Source organism: Podarcis pityusensis (assembly GCF_964106645.2).
Source record: "Podarcis pityusensis genome assembly, chromosome: 17".
NCBI classification, from domain to species: domain Eukaryota; kingdom Metazoa; phylum Chordata; class Lepidosauria; order Squamata; family Lacertidae; genus Podarcis; species Podarcis pityusensis.
In genome coordinates, this window is record NC_138042.1 from 39,306,221 (window position 1) to 39,330,062 (window position 23,842).

Sequence of the window (23,842 nt, forward strand, 5' to 3'; positions counted from 1 at the left end):
CAGCGATTGATCTGGGGTATTCTGCATGCAAAGCAGATGCTCAGGGTGCATAAACATGACAATTTAAATTATAAAATGGGTACTTTTGCATAATTTATTTTATTTTGCAAAGTTTACTGTTTTGTTAGTCAAGGGGAGGAAGGCAAGGAGTTACAGAATAATAATAATAATAATAATAATAATAATAATAATAATAATAAATTTTATTTATATCCCGCCCTCCCCAGCCGAAGCCGGGCTCAGGGCGGCTAACAACAATAAAACAGGACAAAAGTACAGCATAAACAACACTCTAAAATCATTCATTATAAAATTAATTAATTCAAGCCACTGGCAACCATTGGGCCAGAGCTCCGCGAAGATTGCCGAGGGAGGGAGTCAGGCTGTGCCCTGGCCAAAGGCCTGGTGGAACAGCTCTGTCTTGCAGGCCCTGCGGAAAGATGTCAAGTCCCGCAGGGCCCTGGTCTCTTGTGACAGAGTGTTCCACCAGATCGGAGCCACAGCCGAAAAAGCCCTGCCTCTAGTTGAGGCCAGCCTAACTTCTCTGTGGCCTGGGACCTTCAAGATGTTTTTATTTGAAGACCGTAAGTTTCTCTGTGGGGCATACCAGGAGAGGCGGTCCCGTAGGTACGAGGGTCCTAGGCCGTATAGGGCTTTAAAGGTTAAAACCAGCACCTTAAACCTGATCCTGTACTCCACCGGGAGCCAGTGCAGCTGGTATAGCACCGGGTGAATGTGATCTAGCAGCGAAGACCTCGTAAGGAGTCTCGCTGCAGCATTCTGCACCCGCTGGAGTTTCTGGGTCAGTCTCAAGGGCAGCCCCACGTAGAGCGAGTTACAATAATCCAGTCTGGAGGTGACCGCCGCGTGGATCACAGTGGCTAGGTCAGGGTGAGAGAGGTAAGGAGCCAACTGCTTAGCTTGGCAGAGATGGAAAAATGCCACCTTTGTTATAGCTGCAATCTGCGCCTCCATGGAAAGGGAGGTGTCGAAGATTACACCCAAACTCTTAACGGACGGTGCTGGCACTAACTGCGCCCCCGCAAGAGATGGGAGTTGCCCCCCCCAATCCCATATCGCCCCGTCCCAGCCACAGGACCTCTGTCTTCGAAGGATTTAGCTTCAACCGGCTCCCATGTAACCATCCAGCCACAGCTTCCAAACATCTGGTCAGTGTGTCTGGGGCCGAGTCAGGATAGCCATCCATCAACAGATAGAGTTGGGTGTCATCGGCATACTGATGGCAACCCAGCCCAAAACTCCGAACAAGCTGGGCGAGGGGACGCATAAAGATGTTGAAAAGCATCGGGGAGAGTATCGCACCCTGAGGTACTCCACACACCAAGGAGTGGCGCGATGACAATTCCCCCCCAAGCGCCACCCTCTGTCCCCGACCAGAGAGAAACGAGCGCAGCCATTGAAGGACTGTGCCCTGGATCCCCACGTCGGCAAGGCGGTGGTCCAGAAGTTCGTGATCGACCATGTCGAAAGCTGCTGACAGATCTAGAAGAATCAGCAGCCCCGACCCGCCTCGATCCAGCTGTCTACGAAGATCATCTGTTAGGGCAACCAGAGCCGTCTCGGTCCCATGACCAGTGCGGAAGCCGGACTGGAATGGATCCAGAGCCGATGTTTCATCCAGAAACCCACCAAGCTGTTCAGCAACCGCTCTCTCAATCACCTTACCCAGGAACGGAAGATTCGAAACCGGGCGGTAATTGGATAGATCTAAAGGATCTAAAGGATCTAATGATCTAAAGGATCTAATGATCTAATGATGTTTTCTTTAAGAGCGGGTGCACCACTGCCTCCTTCAGTTCTCCTGGGAATGTCCCCGTGCCAAGGGACAAATTGATGATATCCCCCAGGAGGGCCCGCACCTCGTCTGGACATGCTCTAATCAGCCAAGACGGGCACGGGTCGAGAGGACAGGTGGTGGGCTTTCCAGCTCGGAGGAGTCTGTCCACATCGGCTGGGGATATCCGGTCGAAGTGGTCCAATACTGGACCCGAGGACAGTCGAGGGGCCTCCAGTTCCTTTATTGTATCCAAATTTGGATACAAAGCCCCCACCCACCCATCACAAATCACCTTCCTCTGACTTCTGAGGGTTCACCAAGAATTGCCACACACTTTCCAGCAGATCTCCACAGACATTAAATCTAGCAACTTCCTCATTAACGGTTCCTCCCGTTCCTCTTTATTGCATATCCATCCTGATTTCTTTGCTCAAAGTTTGCATGATGATTACATGGTCTCTGGTCTTTATTCGGCATGCAATCAGATTTGTTTGTCGGAAATTATATGACAATGAGCATCCAGCTTGATTTTCTTGCCAGGTGTATAGACATCTTCCTGTGTATCATTTGCCCATCACTTGCATGCACATTTCACTGTTACTTTCCTAACTGCAAAAAGTCAGTGGTCCTTTTTTAAAGAGTAGAATTGTTGCTTTGATCCACTTTAAAGTGCTTTAATCCACTTTAACTGAGCAACTCTATATTTCCAGTATGTGCTTGAATCCATTCCACGAAATAATGACAATCTGGGGGCAGCCCCGGGATTTTGTACTGTTCCTGTTGCTAGAGGGGACTGGGGTGGGGAGGAACTAATCCTGCCTTACTAAAGCCATAATTAATAAGACCGCCTCCAGATTGTCACTCTTTTGCAGGGGGGATTCCAGCTCCTACCAGAAATTAAAGTGGATTAAAGCACTCTGTCGCCCTAGCACAACAAATCCACTTTAAAAAAGAATCAGACTTAGGTCCCCTTCAGACGACCTGCAAAAAGTCTGTAGATATTTTTAAGTGGATTTGTTGTGCTAGGGTGACAGAGCACTTTAATCCACTTTAATTGCATGGACCTAAAGTTCTGGTATGTGCTTGCATCTCTCCCACAATATAGAGACAAGTTGGAAGCATCCTAAAAATCAAAATGGAGATTCTCCAAAAGCTGAATTGTTTACTCAGGATGACCATGTTATCCTATTTTTTCTGTGCTCTTGAAGAAGCCCAGCAAATGCACAATCTGGCTCAACCCACACTTTCGCTTGACCTGTATTTTGCTTGTATTGTGTACCAATTAGTTCCCCCAGGTCTGAGAGCTTTTCCTGTTGCTCTGCAGCTCTGCCTTATGAAAACCTTACCCACTGAACTGAAGCTTGGCTAAGCAAAATCTCTCTGTGGGTTTTCTCTCTGTGGGTTTTCCACGAATCTTATCAGATCCAATTCAGCAGGTAAGATCAGATTTTTCGCAAGGCACAGCCATAGAACGAGAAAGCTCCAGTTCCCAAGGAAATTCATTGTTACACAATACCATACGATCAAAATATGGGTCAAGCCCTGAAAGCCAGAATGTTGCTCTACTGCCCAATGCCACTCCACACCCTTAGGAAACCACAACGCTTAATTTTCTTCCTCTTTGTCCCTGCACCAGGCACTGCGCTCTGAGTGTTCATTTGCCTTAGGCTGAATTTTCGAGTTTCATGGATAAAGTTATTAACACTCAATGTGGTTGCTGACAGTTCAATATCTATGCCCTCGCCCAGGATACTATCAAGTTTATAATGCTTCTGAAAGGTAGGAGGGGTATGTGGGACTTGCGGGATGGAGAAAGGAAGAATGCAGGCAGGGGACCGGCTGGTTTTATTTGGCAAACGGTGTGATTGAACATTTAGATTAAAATTGGGGGAAAGGGGGAGGCAGAACTGCAGGAGTTTGGATGGGATGGCTAGCATGTCCCAAGCAGCTATTCAGAGAAACCATGGTACAGTTAGTACCTCTTTTGCAAAGGGCCAACTTTAGCACTTAGAAGTTGAAAAAGGAGTGCAGATCTGGAATGAAGCCCAGTACATTCTCATTCATCACCAGCGCAGTCTGCATGCAGATCATTGTGCACACCTATAGCTGGGAAAGGCAGCCCAGGAAAGGAAATTTGCAGGAACTTGACCTGCTTCCAGGCAGGCAGGAGCCTTACATCCCAACTAGCTCACAAGGATCTGGTTTTCCTGTGCATACTTTTGGCCCATTAGCTTTCCCCACATTCTTGGTTTCAGCCACGGATTTTCATTGTTACTTTTCTGCTTTGCCGCCCAAGCCGGTGAGCAGAGCGTAATGGTATGTACGGGGGTGGAGTTGCACCTCTCCCACTCACTCCTCCTTTGCCATCAGCTGCCTTGTTCTGTTCTGGGCACGCACACACACAGGTATTTCTGTACCTGTGAACCTGCACTTTCAAAGAAAATCGAGCCAGGAAGTGCAGAAAAGAAAAGTTGCCATCCTTAACGATCATATTTCGCAGCATGCACAATGGAGTCTTGTGTTTATTTGGAGGAAAGGGCTGCAATATCAATTTTCATTAAATAATAAACAAGAATATACCGAGGTATTGTGCAAGAGCGGCATTCGCCTAACTTGCATAAGACTTGGATAAAGAGGTCCTGTGCAAAACCTCTGTATTAAAAGCTATTTTCTTTTTAAGCCCAGATGGCTCAGTTGGTTAGAGCATGGTGCTGATAACACCAAGGTTGCAGGTTCGATCCCCGGATGGGGCAGCTGCATCTTCCTGTGTTGAAGGGGGTTGGACTAGATGATCCCTAGGATCCCTCCCAACTCTAAAACAATCCTATGATTCTAAGCCCAAAATATGTACCACAATTACAGCCTTCAAGATACTCCTTCGCGTGTACAGCGTGGTGAGATCTCAAGAGTATAATGTCTCCCAGCTGGGTTGCTGGAATTCAAATGTGCCATCTGCATGGGACAATCGGTGGAAATAGGCACACATATATTGCACCTGGTGAGGAGCAAATGGAAATAGTAGTGTGACAAGAGGCCGCCCATCAAAACATCACAATGCATGCAACAAACTGCACACATTCCACTTCCGCCCCAAAATGCACTGACAAGTGTCCACACCAGCAGGGGTTATTTTTAGGATTTTCCATGTTAAAGGGGAATCTGAATTAAATATATTTTTTAAAAGTATTTCAATGATCATCGAGTTGTGGGGGTGCTGTGAAACACGCACAAGAAAAGCATCGGCTCCACAATCAACCCACCTGGAAGCACCCTTGGCTCTTTCTCAGTAATTCTGCTCCTCGCAGGAATAAGAATTAAACATGCTGAGACGGCTGAACCCTCATTTTTCATAAACCATGCCCAGGATTTCTGCTGCCGCTCTGAGCGATGCTTTACAGGGCTCCAGGGCATCCTGCTTCACATTCTTAACTTTGCTCCGTCTCCACCCTGCGCTTTAAGACGAAAGAATGTCCTTGCTCCGCTCATTACTGAACTACAGACATCCTTTTGCTGAAGTTCTCCAGCAGAGAACTGTCCTTTGTTACCAGTAGCTCCTCCCTTCCGCCTGGGATGCCAGAACTCTTATTCTGAAAAGAATCTCGCTGCAACTTGAAGCTCCAGTCCCCCCCTTCCTATCCCCAACTCACTCCCTGCCTAGGTCCTAGCCGCTAGGACATCCTCAAAGAGAGTGTGGTTTTGGCAGGCAGAATCTGCCTGCATGACTTATGGGTTTTCCCCTGCACAGAGATAACTAGACTTGCTTGCCTGAGCTTGTGTGCATTGCCTCTCTGTTCCTGCACTAACCATGGAGCAGAGCTGCCTCAACCAGGAATCTGTGGCCCTCAAGATGCTTTTGGGATGCATTGGCCATCACCCACCCCTGCTGGTTGAGGCTGATGGCAGTTGGGGGGGTCCAACAACCTCAGAGAAGGCCACAGGCTTCCTCATCCTTGTTTTAGGCTCATAAGCTATAGCCATAGATAGCAGCTCCTTTCCCAAGCCTTTCCCCCAGCTCAGCCATGAAGGGGACAGGGCTCTATTTCATAGGGATGTTGCTGTGAGGGTGGAGGAAGGAAAATGCACATTTTTTTCGCCGTTTTGAGCTCCTTAGCAGGAAGACATTAATCATAAATTTGGTTTTGGCAAAGGCTATAATTTCTTCTTTTTTAAAAGAAACAAGTGTAGCAAATGATTGTGCTTGAACGCTTCCTCTTTGATCTGAATACATCTGCTATGTTTAGATACCTCTTTACTGCCGCAATACATCAGGGTGGGGAATCACATTCCCTTCTGGGCAACATTTCAAGGCCCAAATGCCAGCAGTGGGCAGGGCCAAGGCAACAAAGGTGAATTTTGCTTTTGTACCCGTGCTTGTTTTTCTAGAAAAAGAAGTGCTCAAGCTCACCATGAACTTCTCCCTTGTTCTGTAAGAATGGCAATGGAGTCCACCTGAAAGATGCCGGAACTGAGATCTGGTGAGCTCTGGCTGAAAAAAAGCCCCACTTTGTAATCATCATCATAAGTTATTATTTATACCCCACCCATCTGGCTGGGTTTCCCCAGCCACTCTTGTCGGCTCCCAACAGAATATTAAAAACATGATAAAACATCAAACATTAAAAACTTCCCTAATCTGGGCTGCCTTCAGATGTCTTCTAAAAGTCAGATAGTTGTTTATTTCCTTGACATCTGAAGGGAGCACGTTCCATAGGGAGGGTGCCACTACCGAGAAGGCTCTCTGCCTGGTTCCCTGTAACCTCACTTCTCGCAGTGAGGGAACCGCCAGAAGGCCCTCGGCGCTGGACCTCAGTGTCTGGGCTGAATGATGGGGGTGGAGATACTCCTTCAGGTATACTGATAATAATGATACAGTATTTACCTAGCAATGATGATGTTATCAATGTGTTAATGATAACTAGCATCATAATGATAACTAGTATCATGCAACATAGCACTGTTGCAACTGCTTTCTGCACATTATCTCCTGCTGTTTTTTTATATAACGAAGTTGGTCAGCAATTCTATTTGAAAGCATTGCTTTCTATCTCTAACCTTATACTTTGGGTAGCTGTAGGCTAGCTCCTACACCATGAGTAGGCAAACTAAGGCCTGGGGGCCTTCTAAATCCGGCCCATGGACGGTCTGGGAATCAGTATGAGTAGAATGTGTCCTTTTATTTAAAATGCATCTCTGAGTTATTTGTGGGGCATAGGAACTCGTTTTTTCTTTCTTTCCAAAATATAGTCTGGCCCCCCACAAGGTCTGAGGGACAGTGGACTGGCCCCCTGCTGAAAAAGTTTGCTGACCCCTGTTCTACACAGACTCACAGTAGGTCTGGGTGATGTATTGATACATTGCCCAGGACCAGTCTGAGGGCCAGAGTGTGATGGCGTCTTCACCTGGCAATATATCACAGGTTGGGCTTGTCTATGCCTTACCTTCCTTCTCCTGTTGCTGCCAGCTTCCTCCCTGTGCCGGGCACTGGTGGCAGAGGGAACTCTGGCAGTTTTACCCCAGCACCTCGTGAGACCAGGGCCAATGAGCCTTCCTTTTCACCATCGCAATGTATCACTATATCACAATGTTTAGGTGATGATACATAGCAATGTTGAAAAGCTGATATCGTCGAGCCATAACTCACAAACCCTGCTCTGTCCACTAGCCTGGCAGGCCAGAGGCAATATCAGAGTTCAAGTCAGCCAAAACGCTCAGAGACTTTTCCCCGAGGGCAAAGTCTGTCATAGTGCAGGATGTGAACCCGAGGTATGGCGAGGACAGACTGGAAGGGGGAAGACGAACCTGCCTACGTATCTACGTTATTCAGTAACAAAAGCCAGCGCAGGCAGCAGTTAACAAAAACACATTAACGCCAAGCTGTTGGTCATCTGTATTATTTTAATCCAAAAGAGAAGGTTCAGGACAAGGAATGAAAAGCTGATGGCTCGATTCTGGTCCCAGTTTGAGGCTCCAGTGCCTGTTGCATCCAGAAGTTAGCGCTTGCTGCTAAGAATCATTTCACTTTCTGAAAAACCTGGACACAAACCACATCCTCTGCTGTCAAGCGCTAGGAGGAGAGAGAGAGAGAAAAGAAAAAGAGAAAAAAAGAGTGAGGGAAGAGACTCTTTAGGCCCGAGACCTTTGGAGCATTTTTCATTTGTGAAGCTTAAAACAGCTCATAACAGTAATGGAAAAACCCATTTTGGCTACCATGTACGTCCAATTTCTCTTTTGTGTTTTTTGTCCTGGATTGACAACACTCAAGTCACACAACATGACGCAAGCAGCGTCGAGACAGCAAATTTAAGTGTAGGACTGCTGCTTGGGAGCAGGCAAGAATAATAGCAAGGTTCCAGGGCCTGCTTCTGAAATTAAAATACAGCAATTACTTGCATTTTAAGAGCAATTGTTGTGCTGACTTTTGAATACTTTAATGTCTATACCAATAATCACATGCATCTTGACATGCGGGGGGGGGAGGGGAGGCTGCTCAAATGGAGATTCTGCTTCAAGCATCTTGTGTGCAAACTCCGAGTGATAATCCAATGCCTGACCAGTGTTCTCTGTGTGGACCTCCTCTATGGACATGATCCACCAGGAAGCTCTCCTCCACAGAAGTTGCTGAAAGAAACTGAAATCCCTCAGCTGTACAGTAGTGGCAGCTCACATTCATTTTTCAATGGCATATATTAAAGAGCATCTCCTACCAGTTTACTCGTACACACAATCAGTTCTGTATCCCACCCTTAATGGCAACTCATGAGCTACTTGTTCTTAAAAACAGGAAGTTTTACTGCCTGGGATATATGGTTCGCAAATTCTTTCTGTAGTATAGGAAGAGCCCATTCAGAAGCATTTTAACAGCCAAATGAAATTCGACCCTTCCCTTGCACTTGGCCAATTTGCTCTGCTTGGATCTCACAGACATTAATAGTTGCATGTCACCAAGGAAGATCAGCAAGCCAAAGTAAATCTGGCCATTGGAGGCTTTTTTGTATAAAGCATTTTAGCAGATAAAATTGTAGACATGCAGTTCAAGCCAATCACGTGAGTGAATGAACACGCACTTCCATCATTAGTGCTGTGGCTTCATTCTCCAAAGTTAATGTTACTCAGCTTAGTTTTTTTAAAAAATCACTGTATTTAGCTTATATGCAATAATAAGCTAACAGCAACAAGAAAAGTGCTTTGTGCCAGAACTGGCATTTTATTTTATTTTATTATCGTATCGTATCGTATCGTAGGCTTTAAGATGCCGGGGGGCCCGCTAAGGGCGCCTTGGAAGATGGCCGACAATACCATCTCTCCGGCTCACACGAGGTAATTTAGGGGCTGATTATGGGAATATATCAGCCTCCCGTGATTTTCCCAGGGGATGGGAAGATGCTGCCTCGCCCGCGGATGCCCATAAATCACCCCCGAGTTCGAAAGAAGGAGGGGGTGGGGGCACTGGACGGAAAGCCCTCGAGCGAGTTCTGGATCTCCCGGACGCTACTTCCAAGAGCAAAACTAGTTGCATTGCTTAAGATAAAATAATTGGAGAAAGTAAATGCACATGTTTCGAGTGAAGTAAGGATGTATTATCTGCTAATTAAATCTACCACTGAGAAGTCGACAGTGATGGGACGGAATGAACAGAAGATTACATCAAAGAATGACAGCTATGCCGGTATGTTGAAACGGAACGGAAAGGAGGGGGGACTTTCTTTCTTTTTCATTATGATTTACCTAACAACCCCTCCCCTAGAAGAACCGTCACATGATTGACAGCAAGTGAGATTGGAAATAAACTGTGTGGAAATAAAAATATTAACCAAAGGCTTTGTTTTGTGGAAGATCTGGAAAGAACGAAAGGCTTTCCTGTGGCGCAGTTATTTTGGGATCCGCCATTATGAGACAGACTTTGTTGCGAGATTTACAGTCAAAGGGGGAGGTGAGCCACTATTCTGCTATCATGTTTGGATTGTATATCTGAATGGGCAAAAACTCCCCTGGAAAGACTGATTTATGGTGCAACTGGGCTGGAAAAATTAAGGAGCAGACGCTTAGACTGTATTTCATCGGAACTGACGAAAATGGCGCTGGCCGCTTGAACAGGACTTTTGGATCAGCGTGAGATGAATTACGGGAGAGCATTACAAAAGTTCACACAGAAACATAAATAATGCTTGCTTCAACTCGCCTGTGGATACAACTCGGAGGTTATTAAGAAGAAATACGATAACAATAAGGAGATGGGAAGATGGGACTTGTGAATATCAAAGCAGCAGAAATATGAGATGAACTCAAAGCATGGGTACCCCCAACAAAAAAATTTAAAATTCGGTTAAATATTTGGAGTTTATGGTTCGTATTGATATAATTTGGAATAACTAATATGATATGATTGGTTTGTTAAATGGAAATTTAATAAAAAAAATTTTTTTAAAAAAATGCCACAACAGCTCGTTGTTTTTGTATTTAGCAGATGTCTTCTGATTTCAAGCATCTCTCTGAACACTTTGAATAAATTATTTTTGTAGCCTAACTCTTGAGAGCAAGGCAGATGTTTTTACTCCTTGTTAAATCATTTCACCTGTGCAACTTCATGGACCTGCGAGAGACTCTCCATGAATACAACAGGAATCTGCAGCTGAGCTTTTCCCCCAAGCCTCTGGTACAGTTATCCAGCACAGATGGCGGTCATCCCTTCATACTTGAGGTAGCAGAGGGTGATGGCAGTGGGAGATGCCGTGAATTAATGGACGGCACAGAATGGCATGCCATGGACACCTTCTGTGAATCACTGCTTCGCCCTCCCCTTGAAACAGCTTACCAGCATTGTTGCATTGGCAGTTGTGTGGAGATCCTGCATGGGCCATGCACAGAGCTTGTGAGCAACACTAAAGCCGTTTTTTAAAAGCGTGTCATGCACAGAGGTGCTGTGTTTTGACTTAATCATTTCCCCGCTCCCTTACAGAAAGCCCCAGGAGCTGAGGTCAAATTTCAAGGAAGATGCAGGACAATGGGTGGCTCCCACTGAGCTCAGCCAAGTCAACTTTTGAACTCTTGGGAAAGGATGTTTTTGTCAAGGGGCCATTGCCTCCATAGATGACAGGCATAACTCATGGGGCCTAGCTGTGGCTTTTCAGGACCGGAGCTATAGAAGGAGAGGGCTAGCCCATGCTAAGCCTCAGAAAACTCCCAACTGCCTCGCCTAAAGGCTTCCTCTGTGCTTGGGGCAAGCTTCTCAGGCTGCCTTTCCTCACCAGATGCAGCTGGTCCCCTTCTAGCCAGTGTTTCCAGCCTCGATTTCGTTTCTCTCCTTTCTGTTCACACACCAACTGATCTCCATCCCAGAAGACGGTTGTCTGAAGGGGGGGGGGGCAAGAGAAAGCAGAGACAGCAATATCGTTAGCTAACAGAATACGCCTTCAATTCTAGAGTGGTGTAGAGCATGTGACAGATCCACTTTACTATAAAAAAAACACAGAGCTGGATAAACTGGATAGAAGTACAGTCGTACCTTGGTTCTCGAATTTAATCCATTCTGGGAGTCTGTTCAACTCCCGAAATGGTTCGAAAACCAAGGCACAGCTTCCAATTGGCTGCAGGAGCTTCCTGAAGCCCCAGAAGCCCCATCAGACATTTGGCTTCCAAAAAATGTTTGTAAACCAGAACACTCACTTCTGGGTTTGCAACATTCGGGAGCCAATTTGTTCAATAACTAAGGCGTTCAACGACCAAGGTATGACTGTAGTAGGTAACAGGCTGATTTGCAGACCTCTGCCACGAACTCACTAGGGAGCTCCCAGTCCACAGTGTGGGAATAACACTGATATACCTTACAAGGTTGTTGTAAATGTTTCAAAATAACGAAGGAATCTCAACACTCAAGAGCACTATAAATGCTGAGTAGTATGGTCAAATCTTACCAATGCCTGTGGATTTTGCTTTCTGGAAAGGCCATTTGATCAAACAGGACACACACAAAAATAGAACAGGGTTGCTGTGGTCCTGAAATTGTGTAGAACCTACTGGAGAAAACAATATGTTCCACTTTTTAAATCCTGATAGCTAGATTATAGCCACAGCTTCTAGACAGCCCAGGAGTCTGGTGCTTTTATGGCCCAACTTGGAATCATTTCAGAATAAGGTCCTAAAGGCTATTTCAAGCATCCCAGGATACCTTTGGTTTTTATTATGAACTGAAATGGGAGCCTGTCTTTTGCTTGTAAACCACCCTGGGAACTGTTTCGGCTGAATGATGGTATACAAATAGCCCCAAAGCAAACAAACAAACCACCATCTCTCTGATTATTGGTTAAAACTTATGCGGATGGCAGAAATAAACTTCCAAGATATGACTTCCCAAATCTTTGCATTTTTTTTCGTTTTACCCAAGGCTGACCACTTGGTCTCCGGCAACAATTCAGTTGCTTTAATTCTATGGCTTTTTCTAGATTGTTTTCCTGAATTTGATGTGTCAATTGTTAAAATGGAATTTAAAAAGAGGATCGGAGTTCTCTTTGTTCAATTTAATGTCTCTCTAATGGCCAATGTTAACGTGGCTCCCCAGTACAAAATGATTAGGTTTCAGCATGGAGTTGAAATTTTATTATTTTAAATATAAGTTTATTGTTGTAGCCAAAGGCCATGGCAAACCTGCAGCAACAGTACCGATAGAACAATACGGGTCAAACATCCATAATTCAAGCCAGCATCCATGATGTAAGAGAGCGGTTGCCAAAGACACCAACAAACGGAAATCCAGCTTGACTTCAAATTAAACCTCCGAGTCATCACAACAATTTACAACAATTTTATCTAACTCCTTTTTTCCTTCACCGCTCCTTTTTTTGCAGCCAGTACTTAAGAGAGTCACTCTCTGTGTTATGAAGCTATCATTGTCACTCAAAAGAAAACCAGACCATTTCTGCCAAGGTGTGCCTGCTTGCTTGTGTGAACAAAGGTTTCAGAAAGTGATCTCTTGGGTCTAAATATAAGGGGCGGGCTAACAGATTATGATGTCTTCCACCTGAGGATGACCACAAATACAAAGTTTGTCCATGTACAGGGACCTCGTTGTAGCAGCCACCCAAGACTGCAATGGGTATCACTTGGAAACACAGATCAATAAAGGCATTTCCTAAGGAAGCCGGTGACAGTTTGGGTTTGGTCAGATAACTAGGTCTAAAATGCTCTGTTCTCAAGTGTGGAAAATATGGTGTTTCTAATTAGTTTCAGGTCCCCTCTTGATTCGATTCGGAAGCACCAATCCCTTAGTTGACACTTACTGTATTTTTTGCTCTATAAGACTCACTTTTTCCCTCCTAAAAAGTAAGGGGAAATGTGTGTGCATCTTATGGAGCGAATGCAGGCTGCGCAGCTATCCCAGAAGCCAGAACAGCAAGAGGGATTGCTGCTTTCACTGCACAGCGATCCCTCTTGCTGTTCTGGCTTCTGAGATTCAGAATATTTTTTTTCTTGTTTTCCTCCTCCAAAAACTAGGTGCGTCTTGTGGTCTGGTGCGTCTTATAGAGCGAAAAATACGGTATTCAAGGTCAAAGCATAGCTCATTTCTGGAAAACAACAATAATCTAAAACATCTTGACAAGCTCAAAAAGCTTTGGAAATGATATTGTTACATTATGTGTTGCTTTGTGTTGTATTCTCTGTTTTATTGAACTTGTATGTAGCTATTTTACTGCATTTTAAATTAAAAGTAAAAAAAAAAAATTATATTGACAAGCTGCTTTCCAGTGTTGGTTATCTCCTAATTCCATATAGCACAGAGCAGGAAAATGCGCAACAGGCACAGCAGCAATTTTTAAAATATACTTTAACTGAGCGAGTTCGCTCTTGCCTTAATTATTGGCCACCCAGATTCTGTATGAAGAAGAGTTACTGATCCAAAACTTTAATGGAATTCAAACCAGAGCCCCAGATTTCAATGCCACAGAGTATTTGAGTAAGCACTTTGCTACCAAATATCTTTTGGGCAGGTTCAATCAGCTGCCCATCCTTATCGTAACAGAACTCCATCAATGCCCCTATGTTTTTCTGTGCTTTGACTTTCACTGCCTCTGTACGGCGCTTCCAAGAGAGGATTTCAATAGAGTACACCCAAGTATCTGAATGAGCGAGTTTGTTCTATAGCCTGCTGATTTAACACCATCTATACCTTAGGACAGGGACACAGGTGGCGCTGTGGGTTAAACCACAGAGCCTAGGACTTGCGATCAGAAGGTTGGCGGTTCGAATCCCCGCAACGGGGTGAGCTCCCGTTGCTCGGTCCCTGCTCCTGCCCACCTAGCAGTTCAAAAGCACGTCAAAGTGCAAGTAGATAAATAGGTACTGCTCTGGCGGAGAGGTAAACAGTGTTTCCGTGCACTGCTCTGGTTCGCCAGAAGCAGCTTAGTCCTGCTGGCCACATGACCTGGAAGCTGTACGCCGGCTCCCTCGGCCAGTAAAGCGAGATGAGCGCCACAACCCCAGAGTCAGTCACGACTGGACCTAATGGTCAGGGGTCCCTTTACCTTTACCTTTATGGCTTAGGGCTGTGTCTGCCAAAAATCACAACCCTACTGCTCACCTGAAAGGACCCAGCTATTGATTACAGGAAGTTCCACAAGGAGGGAGCTACTTTTGAGAAAGAGTGTCCAGATGTGCACTACAGAAGTCTTCTCACATTGCTAAGATTTCAGTTAATGCCCTCTCTTTTGAGCTAGGTGGGCTGCATTTCAACTTTCTTCCTGTATAATTTTGTGGCAAGGGAGGAGTAAAAGACAGAACAACTAAATAAATGTTGGCTATTCCAGGACAGTGACCATTGCTTGAAGAGTAAGCCAGCAATAAAAAAAATAAAATAGAAGCCAACAATTATTATTTTTCTTGCCAAGCTTTAAAATATCAAAATAACATTATAGTAAGGGGCAGACAGTTGCTTCAGGTAGCAGCCTCTGGTGGAGGGCAGTTTTCCTACCCCCGATATCAACCACATGCCTCCCTTTTAAAAAATAGTTCTTAATCTATAGCAGTGGGATGACTTTTTTAAAAGATGAAACAAAACACAAATCATCCCAATCCACAATAACAATACAGTGGTACCTTGGTTGTCAAACTTAATCCATTCCGGGACTCCTGAAACTTCCAGGTTTGCGGCATTTGGGAGCCAATTTGTTCGGGAGTCAAGCCATTCAGCAACCAAGGTACCACTGTATTCAATCAAGGGAGAGGCATTGCATGATGAGTTCCAGAAATGGAAGCAGTAATGGTGAGACGACCTGAAGTTGAGATATAACTGGTGGAGTACAGCTACCCCAGTAACTGATTCCAGAAGGGCTATATTATTATTTTATTCAGGTGTGAAAACAACCATGGCTGGTTTTAGGCAAAGAACTCTTGAGAAGAAATTCTCCCATTAACCCCACAGATATCAAATGCAATTTTTAGCCACTGTTCCAAGATCTGGAGGCAGTATACATTTAGTAATAAAAGCAAATTAATACAAAGTTCATTGACTGGCTTTGTCATAATCTCGTTAGACAAGCTACTCACTCTCAGACCCCCATCTGGGGATAATATGGGCCTAGCTTCCAATGCCATTCAAATTACCAAAAAGAAAGCCAGCAACTTTGAATGCTTGACAAACCCTTCATTAGCTTTCAAAAATTATTTCTACTATTACTACTACTTCCTCTGCCCATGGCCTTAATTTCCAAAACCTTTATTTGAGGCTGTGCCTTCATTTTATTTGCTGTGCTTAGCCATTGATGGAGTGTTTGTCTATCCCTCATTTGTAAAATGGAGTTCTCCTAAAAGGGTGCAACATCTCTGGCAGCTACAAATGAAGTTGCCCCTCTCCTAGACTGGAGCTGGTGTGAATACTGAGCTCCTAATAAAAGCCACCTTGGAAAGAGAGGGAGACCCTGAAAGATGTTTTTGTTCCAAACACATCCTTCCCCAAAACCAGGCTGCTGGTGTATCAGAAGCACAGCCCTCGTGAAACCATGACTCACAAAGATGAAAAGTGCCCACAAGAGGTCAACAAGTTTGTTTTGCCGCATGTATGCAAAAGAGACAGGCCTCGTCAAGCATCGGAGAGTTCACTAGAGGTAGCAGTTGTGCTACAAGTCGTGCAGGCTTGGCATGGAGCCTAGTTTGGGCAACAAATAAGTTTCAGTTTGCACAAGCAACTCAGGTGAGTTTAGTTGTCTCCTTGTGTGAACAGTGCAACACAGGAGGAGATGTTATGAGTAGGCATTTCTGCACCTCCAACACATGGAGATAAATATTACGCCTTCAAAAAATATATCTTCTCTTTTTTTAACTCCTTTCCATGTGAGTAGGCCGCTCCACTGACTGGATTTTATTTGCACAAATGTGCTTCTTTCTGTTTGTCAGGTGAACAGAAATTTTGACAACACTGCTGAGCCAGCACAACCAGTGGCAGAGAAAGCCGGTTGGGCGCCTGGGGCAGCGTGTGTGCCCTGCGCCCGGGGACAGGGCCAGCTGCCCGTGGGGTGGGGCAAGCTGGGGCAGGATGCTCTGCCAGGCAGACAGTTTGGAGCAGCGCAGAGCCTGCGGGAGCCCAAGCTACCACGTCACTCCCAGGAGAGATGCCTGGCTCGGGTGCACTGCAGGCCCTGCAGTAAGTGCCGCCTGGCATTTTGTCACCCCCCCCCATGGAGACACCTGGGGCGGCCTCCACCAACCGCACTCCCCTTCCTCCACCCCTGAGCACAACCCAAGGCCAAGAATCAATGTGTGTGAAGCCATGTCGACACTATAACTCTCCTCTTGCAATCTCTCTCATGGATGGCCACCAAACGGGTCTGTTCCCGCAGTCCAAGGGCAGACAAGCTTCCACTTCTTACCTGGCACTTGCGTCCATCCACTGGTCCCAAGTCCTCTTCAAACTCAACCCCAAGGTCAAAGTCCATGATGTAATTCCGAAGCGAAGTCAACGTGCGGATGGTCATGTGGTTTCCGTTGTGGATGATCTCCTTCTCTGGCTTCAAGAGGCAAACCAGCTTCCTTAGAGCGACATTGATGTCTAACATACGACAGTGTGAGAAAATAAGTTGGATAGATCAGGGCTGTGTGTGTGCATGCAATTGTGATGCAGAAGGAGAAGTACAGTTGTACTTTGGTTCTCGAACAGAATGCATTCTGGGAGTCTGTTTGAATACCAAGGCGTGGCTTCCGATTGGCTGCAGGAGCATCCTGCAGTCAATTGGAAGCTGCACCAGACGTTTGACCTCTGAAAGTCATTGGAAAACAGGAACACGCACTTCCAGGTTTCGATCGTCTGGAGCCAATTTGTTCAGAAGACAAGGTGTTTGAGATCCGAGGTACGACTGTAACAGCTTAGTACAGTGGTACCTTGGGTTACATACACTTCAGGTTGCAGACTCCGCTAACCCAGAAATAGTACCTCAGGTTAAGAACTTTACCTCAGGATGAGAACAGAAATCACGCCGCCGCGGCACAGCGACAGCAGGAGGCCCCATTAGCTAAATGGGTACCTCAGGTTAAGAACAGTTTCAGGTTAAGAACAGACCTCCAGAACGAATTAAGTTCTTAACCCAAGGTACCACTGTATACAGAAACAGCAATGGCCTTTCTTGTTACTTAGCCCTTGCTGTAGAAAAGTTCTCCAGTGTTGAAGCCACCTTGCCCAACCCTTAGTAAGGAAGGAATCATCAAATCATAGAGCTGGAAGGGACCATGAGGGTCATCTAGTCCAACCCCTGCAATGCAGGGATCTTTTGCCCAACGTGGGGCTCGAACCCATGACCGTGAGAATAAGAGTCTCATGCTCTACTGACTGAGCTATCAGGAGGATAGACACAAGAACACATCCGTCTCAGGCATGTATATTGAAACTTACACCCCGTCTTCCCTCCCCAGATGCAGCCAACATAGTAAACTCAAGTAAAAATGCAATTAAATATAGCATTTAAAAAATAATTATTTTAATATCTGTGCATTCTTTCCCACACCTAGAAAATTGGACCCTGGTTAAGAAACTGAGCTACATCTCAGGAAGTCCGTATTTGAATCTCATTCATTCCACAAATGCACTCTCCTATTTGCAATACAGTGGTTAATAATACAGACCTACCTTACAGACCTGTGGTAAGGATTGCCAAGTTGGTAGCCAGTGGCTAGACCCTTCAAAATTACCACATAAATGCTAAGTTGCTTTGGTCTCAGATGACAAGATATTGAAAAAGCATCACTGAAGCATCCTGGAAGAAGCGACCCCGGTCCTAATGCAAGAATGTGTGGGGCCCAGCTGCAGGATCTCATGTGGGGCCCCAAAGGCACTCTGCACATGCTCCAGTTAATGTTTTTATACATGTTCCAGATCTTCAAGTTAGGTCTTCATGGGGGTTTGGGAGGGAATATTAAGCATTGCATCAAATTTATTCTCAGAGTTTGTGGGGTTGGTGTGAAAGGGGGAATGGGTGTGTGTGAGAGAATAACAGAATCCCGGAATTACAGAGCTGGAAGGGACTCACACCCCGTGGTCATCTAGTCCAACCCCCTGCAATGCAAGGAGAGAGAGGGGGGGGGAGAGAGAGAGAGAGAGAGAGAGAGAGAGAGACTGGCGCTTACCTAAGGCACGAAGGTAGTTGTCCATGTTGTCCTGGGAGACGAATCGGTAGTAGCCGGTGAGATTGGGAGGCATCAGAAGGCAGGAGCAGGAACGGAAGAGAGAAAGAACAGCCGCGGGGGAGAGAGAGAGAGAGAGACAGAAGAGCGCCAAGCTGCACGTGTGAACACGACAAGAGAGCAGACCCGGAGGAAAGAAAAGACTCTGCTTCAGCTTCTCTCCCCACGGAGCCGTCTGCTGACTTTGCCGGATGCCTTAAGCCGCCGGGTCTGTCTCTCTGCCTTCCTCGCTTGCCCTTCTCTGCCTCGGCTTATATAGCGCCGCTGCGCTCCCAAATCTCGCCGCCGTAAGAGTCGCTTCGCCCCGGCCCCCGGGAGGGGGGGACGCGGCGGGGGAGGAGCCGGGAAGACGGCCTCCCTCCCCCTTTCTCCTTCTTCTTCTTCTTCCTTTCTTCTTCCGATTAAGACTTTAAAACACACACACACACACACACACACACACACACACACACACAGCGCTGAAAGAAAAGAGGAAAAACTTTAAAGGGACAGCTCGACTTTGCGCTGCTCCAGGAATGATGCGCAACGACTGTCAAGTTTCCAATGGCTTAAAACAGGGTCAGCATCCTCGGGATCATCTCTCACACACAGCAGCCCCGAGGATCCTGCAAACCCCAGAAACCTGGTTTGCCCTAAAACCACTTATTTCTCTCGGGGCCACACTTTCAGAATACAAATTGTAACAACTTTTTACTGATAAAAAATACATTTGGAAACAAAAAGGAACAACTCCTAGCAGCGCTTGATTTGTAACCTAGAATGCAGCTACTTTGTAATATGATCACAGGATCATAAAGCAACGCAGCTACGTAAGAACATGAACCGTTCCTAAAATATAATGATAAACAAGCCTCTTATATATGTACCTTAAGCATGTATACAATTCAGTGAGAGGTGTGAGCTTGCTTTTGCCAGGCGATCTCATTTATATGAGGTCTGATTTGAGACAAACTCTCATCTCCCCATGGACACAAAGAAGCCTTTCCCTTTTCTGATGTTTCATGTTTGTCAGAGTTGAAAATCCCTGATCACAGCAATACGTCGCGGAGAATATTGTAGAAGAATAAAGGTAAAGGGACCCCTGACCATTAGGTCCAGTCGTGGCCGACTCTGGGGTTGCGGTGCTCATCTCGCTTTATTGGCCAAGAGAGCCAGCGTACAGCTTCCGGGTCATGTGGCCAGCATGACTGAGCTGCTTCTGATGAACCAGAGCAGCGCACAGAAACGCCGTTTACCTTCCCGCTGGAGCGGTATCTATTTATCTACTTGAACTTGATGTGCTTTCAAACTGCTAGGTGGGCAGGAGCAGGGACCGAGCAACGGGAGCTCACCCCATCGCGGGGATTTGAACCACCGACCTTCCGATCGGCAAGCCCTAGGCTCATTGTAGAAGAATAACTGATACTTTTGAAGAGAGAGGGGTGTGGATACTGTTTTTGGTTGTATATTTTTAAAAAAAATATGTTGATACTATACAATACTACACTGAAATGTTTAAATGTTTCTTTGATTGCTCTTGAATCTTCCCACAACCCTTACCATCTTCTCCTGCCATGCCAGTGTGCTGTGCCACCCAAACCTTTTGAGAACCACTGACCTAAAGCAAATTGCATGGGACCAAGCGTTTCTCAGCTCAGGATCATGCAGTCCAGTGGTTTTGTTGTTGTTGTTTAGTCACCTTAGTTGTTTTGGCTCTCTGTGACCCCATGAAACAGAGCATGCCTTGGAAACTCTCGCTTTCTTCTCAAAGCTTCTCCTTCTCCATGGAATTCAAGGGGATTTTTCACCTAATTAAGAGCCTGTAAGAAGGGCAAGGACAGATGTTGTTGGAGTCCAGCACTCAGCTGTTCCAGCTGCCATGGACAAAGGGCAAGGATTGTGGGAGTTGTGGTTCAAGGGCATGGGGGGGGCACAAGACAAGCCCCCATCCCTGGCCTACAGGATTGCCTGCCTTGTTGCTTGCTTTGCCTGCTTTGCCTGGTCTGGCCGCTGCAAACTTAATACAGCTGGTTCCCCCGTGTTTAAATACCAAAAAGAGAGGTACCAACACTCCTTGGAAGTTCCAATCCATTCTTTGCTGTAAATCCCAGATGTGCAGTGGAAGGAGTTAGGATTAGCCATCTTGAGGGGGGGAAATCCCTCTGTCTGTACATATCAAGACACAGCTCTCTAATGTTTCTAAAGGTGTCTGGGCTCAGCCTTGCATGTCTCTCTCTCTCTCTTTTTAAAAATAATATTTATTACTTTTCCAACAATTTAAACACTACAAAAAAAAAATGAACAATACAATACAATACAATACAAAAACACTACATAACACTAACACATTAAACTAACAAAACCAAACAAAAACAGTTTAAAACACATCAAACAATTTCAGTATCTTATCTTTCATTCACTTATTTCAACGACCTCCTCACACCTCCCTTTTTGTACTCCACTTCTATTAATTGTTTCAGCAATTCCTTTCCATCTTCCTCTGTTTCCTATCCTATAATTATCTTAACACATTCTAACCTTATTTTTCCTTTAATATTCTATTAATCTATTTATACTTAATTCTTTATAACATTTCTACTAAAGCCATATAACTTCATTCCAACATTGTTCTAACATTCATTAATTTTACAGTATTTCTGTAAATAGTCTTTAAACTTTTTCCAGTCTTCTTCCACCGACTCTTCTCCCTGGTCTCGGATTCTGCCAGTCATTTCCGCCAGTTCCATATAGTCCATCAATTTCATCTGCCATTCCTCCAGTGTGGGTAGATCAGCCTTGCATGTCTCAAAGCTGCATGTAGTGTTTTTGCATTTTTGAAGCACTTCACTAGCACTAGCTCAGTTGTTGGCACCTGTCTGTCTCAATAGACTATGCTGTGTGTCTCCAGGGGTGGAGTCAAACTGCTGCATTAGCAGCAGCAAAGTGACCTCTCTGGGGCACAGGCAGTGTGTATGGAGGTCCATATATATATATATCCATTACACTGTGTCACATTCATTGAATATAACCGTACATTCAATCGCTGACTTCCATTTCCCCCCTTCCATGGTTCCATTTATTTATCCATTAAAACTGCATATTTTAATTTCTCCATATATTAACATTTCTCCCTTCCCCTTATATCTTCTATACTTTTGAACTGCTGAATTTACACTAAACCCTGCTGACGCTTTACCTATTTAACATAAGTCTTCAGATATTCTCCAGACATTTTCCACTCTTCCTTAAATACTCCCTGATCTCTTACTCTACTAGTTAAATTTGCTAATTCTACATATTCCGTTAATTTCATCTGCCACTCTTCCTTTGTTGGTATTACTCTCTCTTTCCATTTCTGAGCACATACCATTCGGGCTGCCATAATTGCACAGAGAAATAAGTTCCTTTGATCTGTGGGGACCTGCATTCCAAATATTCCTAACGAAAAGGTTTCTGATCTTTTTATAAAAGTTTTATTGAACTTTTTTTTTCCATTTCATTATATATCATCTCCCAGAAATGCTTCACAAATTTACATGTCCACCACAGTGTGTAAGGAGCTCCTAGGCTGCCCAGGCAACTAGACCTCCCTTCTCAGCCTCTCTGTTGTGGCCCAAAGGAAAACACAGCAATACATTTGGCATCAACTTGGTGACAGGGAGTTGCTGGAAAGAGGCGTACAAGGCGCCATCTAACCATCTTAGGGACTCCACTCTGAATTTGTGTAGGGTTTATTCCATAGTCTTGTTGTTGTTGTTTAGTCGTTTAGTCGTGTCCGACTCTTCGTGACCCCATGGACCAGAGCACGCCAGGCACTCCTGTCTTCCAGTGCCTCCCCCTTCATGGATCACTGCCTTGCCGTGGCGAAGGGGCTTGAATAACTCAGAGACGCTATGAACTATGCCGAGCAGGGCCACCCAAGATGGACAGGTCATAGTGGAGAGTTTTGACCAAACGTGATCCACCTGGAGCAGGAACCGGCAAGCCACTCTAGTATCCCTGCCAAGAAAACTCCATGGACAAAGGCAACAGGAATTCCATAGTCTTATCTTCTCCCAAAGATATCCCGCAAGGCAGTGGAGGTATAGGATCAGCGTGTTCCTTCTCCTAGGTGGGCTACCTTCCCAGGTTGACGAGCCCCATCTGCCCCTTACTTCCCTCTGCAGCACATGCAGAAACCATCTTCTTGACTCTTGACCCACTCTTGGTCTCATCTGCTCAATCCGCCAGAGCCTGTCTTTGCATGCAGCGGAAGTCCCTAACTCACCAGCTACTGTGATAGGAATTTTATGGTTTTAAATATATGGCAACGTTCATAACCACACGTACATAGATCAGCACAGGAAAGCCAACCTGGAACCATTTTGATTCCTAAACTGAGCAAGTGTTTCTCTACATGGTAAAAATGGAAAAGCCTCCCCATTGTCTCTTCCTTCACAAATCCTGTCTTAATCTGTGTTTGAATAAGGGTGTGAGCCTTATCATTACAAAAGACTGCCAAGGCTCCCCAAGAAATCCAATCAAGTAACCTGCCAGACAGGAAATAAACAAAGCGACAGGAGAAAACAACATGCAAATGTTCTGTTTTAGACTGCCTTATCTGAGGGGTGGTCTTAGGTTACACCCCTTCTGTGAGGAATGCATAATGTTTCTGGGGGTGGTCTTGATCTAGAGGATGGGAATTTCAAAAGTCTTTATAAGCCCTTGCACAGCATTTTTGGAGGTCCTCTTCCTCTCCTGCGTGTGAGGGGAGCACCCTGTTGCAACAGATTAATAAAGATCAAGCTTACTAGCTGCTTTGCTTCTCAATATTCTCTGGCTGGCCTCTGTTATTTTCTCCTACCAATAGGGAACCTATGTAAGGACTCTATATGGGCTCTTGGATACCCCATAAGGGAAAAGGGCATATTTTTATTTACAACACTACCCTCACCTGGCTTAGCCAGCCGGTGGAAGCCATTCCTGGGTTGTAGCTGCTGTTGCATGCTGACAGCTTCTAGGAGCCACAGGTGAGAGCTGAGTGCAAGGTGGGAACCAAAGGTGGACAAACTGCCCCAGAAGGAGCACAACATGTCTACCACCAGAGATATACTGCCCCTCCCCTAACACCCCTAAACCACTAAACTAAACCACTGAGCCTCTTGGGTTTGCCGATCGGAAGGTTGGCGGTTCGAATCCCTGCGACGGGGTGAGCTCCCGTTGATCTGTCCCAGCACCTGCCAACCTAGCAGTTCAAAAGCATGCCAGTGTGAGTAAATAGGTACCACTGCGGCGGGAAGGTAAACAGTGTCTCCGTGTGCTCTCTCTCGTCACAGTCCTCCATGTACCAGTAGCGGTTTAGTCATGCTGGCCACATGACCTGGAAAACTGTCTGTGGACAAACACCGGCTCCCTTGGCCTGTAAGT

General features: G+C 45.5%; 1 protein-coding gene across 1 annotated transcript; it reads right to left on the reverse strand.

Annotated features, from left to right (window-relative positions):
• Positions 1-7,673: 7,673 nt before the first annotated feature.
• RBP5 (retinol binding protein 5) lies at positions 7,674-18,755 on the reverse strand. Its single transcript, XM_080987274.1, has 4 exons — positions 18,401-18,755; positions 16,654-16,832; positions 11,044-11,145; positions 7,674-7,862 (listed from the first exon to the last, which is right to left on the reverse strand). Exons 1-4 carry the CDS (start codon positions 18,471-18,473, stop codon positions 7,809-7,811), a joined length of 408 nt encoding a protein of 135 aa, XP_080843400.1. The 5' UTR covers positions 18,474-18,755; the 3' UTR covers positions 7,674-7,808.
• Positions 18,756-23,842: the final 5,087 nt, after the last annotated feature.

Bases quoted from the DNA above. Each gene is read 5' to 3' on its own strand.
- RBP5 (XM_080987274.1), bottom strand. From the start codon at position 18,473: ATGCCTCCCAATCTCACCGGCTACTACCGATTCGTCTCCCAGGACAAC. The intron at 11,146-16,653 runs GTAAGAAGTGGA...CCCCCCCTTCAG, and splicing joins TGGATGGACGCAAGTGCCAG to ACAACCGTCTTCTGGGATGG. The intron at 7,863-11,043 runs GTGAGGAAAGGC...CTCTCCTCCTAG, and splicing joins AAGGGGACCAGCTGCATCTG to CGCTTGACAGCAGAGGATGT.